A 3,820-nucleotide genomic window follows, 5' to 3' on the forward strand; every position below is an offset into this window, starting at 1 on the left:
GAGTGAGCCACTGCGCCCGGCCTGCTTTGTGTTTTTTAGAAAGTAAACAAAAATAATCTGTACCAGGTATCCAGGTAACTGGCTTCATGTACAATTTCTAACCAATAGTCAGAAAGTTAAAAGCCACACTAGATAAGACATCTTTATTAACCTTTAAAACAGTCACTTGCCTATCCAATTCTGAAACTGTTTTCTTTCCCTTCCCCGCATCCCCCCGCTCTGATTCACAAGCTTGTTGTAAAAATAATGCAGAAACATATACGTCAATCTAAGTCTGAAATATGGCCAAGTCTACCTCACCCTATCTCCAAAGTTAAAAATAAAAAAGGCTGTTTAAGAATAGAACTCATTCCTGGTTTACCAAATTATTTCCCTAATTCTTAAATCCTCAAATAAGTTCTTAATCTGCAGGCAAAGTCTCGGTTGTAGGAAAAACATTAATTTCTGCAGTCCAACACTTACATACTCTCTTGAGGGAAGGGCAATCCTGTCCGTTTAAACTCAATGAAGGGAGCGGCCAGGTCCTTCTGAGTCCCCGTACAAGTACCTAGAACTTAACACTTAGTATTTATAGTCCTTGGTTTTCAGACGGGTCTGACGGTGAGAAACTATTACTTCCTCCTCTTTCCTCCTGGGCGCTGTCCTCCTTTTCTCTTGTTACCCAAGCCAGGCGGCCCGGAATTCATCTTGCCTCCCAAGCCCCCTCTCCTCTTCCCTCCCTGGCTGGGCGGCCCCCCTTTCCTCTTGCCCCCAGGTCCCTGCCGGCCTCCCTTTCTCTTGCCCTTCTGGCTCATTTTCCTCCTCTTGGCGGCCTCCTCCTGGTCCTCCTCCCTCATCTGCTTATTGGTGGCCCTCGTCACATCCAGCTGAGGCTTCTTGCTGTTCATGACACGAAGCAGCTCCAACTGGTTCTTTTTCTCGGCTGCAAAGTCCCCGAAAAGGGGTTGAAACTTCCTCTTCTTGCCAGAGCCCCGGGGCGCCTTCTCCTTGGGGAGGCGCTCCTGGAAGCGCCCCACAGAGGCGGTGGAGACCTTGGCCACCTGCATGGCGCGGCCCAGCTCCTCCTTACTCTGGTGTCCGGTAGGGTGCAAGCCGGCCGCGCTGGGCAGCTGCATCTTGTGCGCGCGGGCCAGGTTACGCAGCCGGTTCAGCTCGTTCTTGGCCACTCGTTCCTTCTTGGCCTGAATACGCTTGGCGAACTGGTCCTCCAAGGGGTCGGCATTGCCGGGCACCTCAATCAGCCATTCCTTGGTGTCGTCCCGGGCGCGCTGGTAGCCCCAGCGCCGCCGCCACTGGCTGCTCACCTCGTCCCACACCAGGTTGTTCTTCTTCTTGGGACGGATGCCCTTGAGGCGCGCGAACTGCTGCCAGCGTGTAAGTGGCCGCGGCCGGGGCAGAGGCTTCTCTCGCGGCAGGCGTGTGGTGGGCTCCGGCAGCCGCGCCACTATCGTCTCTTCCACGCGCTCCGTGGGCAGCTGCCACAGCTGGTTGATGAGCAATTGCGTATTGTCCCGCGCCAGGGCCCGCAGCTCGGCCTCCGGCGTGGGTCCGGCGCACCGCAGTCCGGTCGGGGGGTTCCGGTCCGAAGCCAGCAGGTTGCCCAGGTCAAACTCCAGCTCCAGCTCCTTGTGCACCGTGATGCGTTGCAACTTCTCTGCCTCGTCCTGCTCTGCCTTTGCCAGCAGCTCCTCCACGCTCTGGCCCTCCATGGCTCCGGGTCGGCTCACTCGCTTTGGGGCTGCAGCTGAAGTTACTTTTCCTACAGGGGCGGCCCAAACTCCGGCAACATAACCACGTGCAGACGCCGGGATGCCCAATCCGGAAAAGAAAGGTTCGCTTCCGGAGCGCCCGGAACCGGCTCGCCATCCGGGCAACCAGAGGAAAGGCCGGCAGAGGGCGGTATGGAGAGATGATGGGATTAGAAGCGGGACCTTTAGGCTGACGTCTGATAGAGGCGGAGCTGGCGCCAGCAGCCGGCACTACTAGTTCCAGAGCAGGATTGGGACTACGATTCCCAGGATGCAGCGGGGCGCGGGGGCGGTCCAGGGGGGCGGTCCTGGGACAGTCTCGCTGACAGTCTAGAGAGGGCGGTCCTGGGGGGCGGTCTAGGGGGCGGTCCTGGGGGGGGGGCAGTTCAGGGTGTGGTGTTAGGATGGTGGTCCGGGGACAGTCTTGGGGCGCAGTCCGGAGGGGCGGTCCAGGACCAGGGCGGGTACAAATTCCTGGGACTGCCTGTGGTGTGGGTTTCCAATCAAGTGCATGTTACAATTTCTGTGTAAACCCGTTGTGAAGATGTTTAGACAATCACCCTTCTTAGGGCCAAATTGTTTCACCGGAGTCATAATTTGCTTTCAGGGTTCCTAGTTGTGGCACGAGAAAGATAACATCCCACAGATACACACAGAGCTAATTGTAGAAGATTCGTTTTGTTTTGGGAGTCAGAGGCTCTGGCAATGAAGCTGTCCCGAGTGGGCGCAGGTGTGCACCGACCCTACCGAGCTAGCTGACTTGGAGCTCCGGGGTTCTGCAGTTACAGAACCTACTCTAGTTCAATCAGTCTAGTACAATGCTGAAACTACGCCACGCTCTGCAGTTACACTCTCCGCCAGGCTCTGCAGTTACACTGCCTAGGTTCCAATCCTGACTGTGCCACTGCTGGTCCTTCAGCAATTTTACTTGTTGAGGCCATTGTAAGGCCTGTGAGATAAGGATAAAAATACTTCCTAGGGTGGTTATAAGATAAATGAGTTAGTATCTTCCAAGGGAGGATTAAACAAGGGCCTGGAGCATATGAGTACTCGATACAAGTTAGCTAAATACCGATTATTATTTCGTTTCATAGGCTCTGGGAGCTAACCTGAAGAGGCAGTGCTACATGGTGTTCTGTAGTGGTTCTTGAGTCAAATGGCCTACAGTCAGGTATCAGGTCACAATTACTTGGAGAGGATGTTTGACCTAAAGCCTTATTTATAAATTGACAAACATGAAACATTAGTTCCTGCTACACAGTAAGAACTCAATATGTGTTAGCTATTAGTATTAACTATGTTATTAATTATTGTATTAACTATATTATTTTCACAGATGAAACAAGGAGGGCTCAGAGAGGTGATATGACTTATCTAAAGTTATGCAGCTAGAAAGTATAAGAACAAGAGATATGTTAACTCTGGCTTTAAGTCTGTAGATGTGTTCTCTGATTGTCGTCCAAGCTCTTGATACTTATTAAAGTGTGGTCTGCGTACCAGCAGCGTAATATCCCCTGGGAGCTTGTTGGAAATGCAGAATCTCAGGCCTCACTCTAGATGTAATTTATCAGAACGTTTATTTTAATAAGATCTGTAGGTGACTAGTATGTACATTTGAGTATCAGAGGCACTGTTGATTGTGTGGTTTACAGGATTTATCTTCCTTTCACTGGGGGCCAGGTTTATCCTAGAGGGGTTATGCTGGAGAATTAACCAATGAAATTAACTGAACAGCAATTAGCAAATAGACTCAGTTTAGATTCAGCATTGAACTAGCCTTTCTCTTATCCAAAAGCATTTTAGAATTTGCTGTTTTTTTCCCCCTGAATCTACTTTAACTTCAGCATCAAGGCTTTAACATCAGTCATCCCATGTAGCCAAGGCTATGTCAAAGACCATATTAGCTAACTGCTTTGAGCCTTAAACTTTTGGGATTTGCCATAGGAGAGAATTGAATGTATTGATATGACTGCTAGAGGCTTGGCTTGGTTTCTTATTCATTCATTCACTTGACACACGTTTAATTGAATGGCTACCATGTGCCAGACACTAGGTGCAAAGATAACTGAGAC

General features: G+C 50.8%; 1 protein-coding gene across 1 annotated transcript; it reads right to left on the minus strand.

Annotated features, from left to right (window-relative positions):
* Positions 1–116: 116 nt before the first annotated feature.
* Positions 117–1,835, minus strand: RRS1 (ribosome biogenesis regulator 1 homolog). The gene has a single exon (XM_010371577.2). The coding sequence runs from the start codon at positions 1,707–1,709 to the stop codon at positions 612–614; it is 1,098 nt and encodes a 365-aa protein (XP_010369879.1). The 5' UTR covers positions 1,710–1,835; the 3' UTR covers positions 117–611.
* Between the last annotated feature and the right edge of the window lie 1,985 nt (positions 1,836–3,820).

The sequence above is a fragment of the Rhinopithecus roxellana genome, chromosome 9 (genome assembly GCF_007565055.1).
Source record: "Rhinopithecus roxellana isolate Shanxi Qingling chromosome 9, ASM756505v1, whole genome shotgun sequence".
In the NCBI taxonomy this organism is placed as follows: domain Eukaryota; kingdom Metazoa; phylum Chordata; class Mammalia; order Primates; family Cercopithecidae; genus Rhinopithecus; species Rhinopithecus roxellana.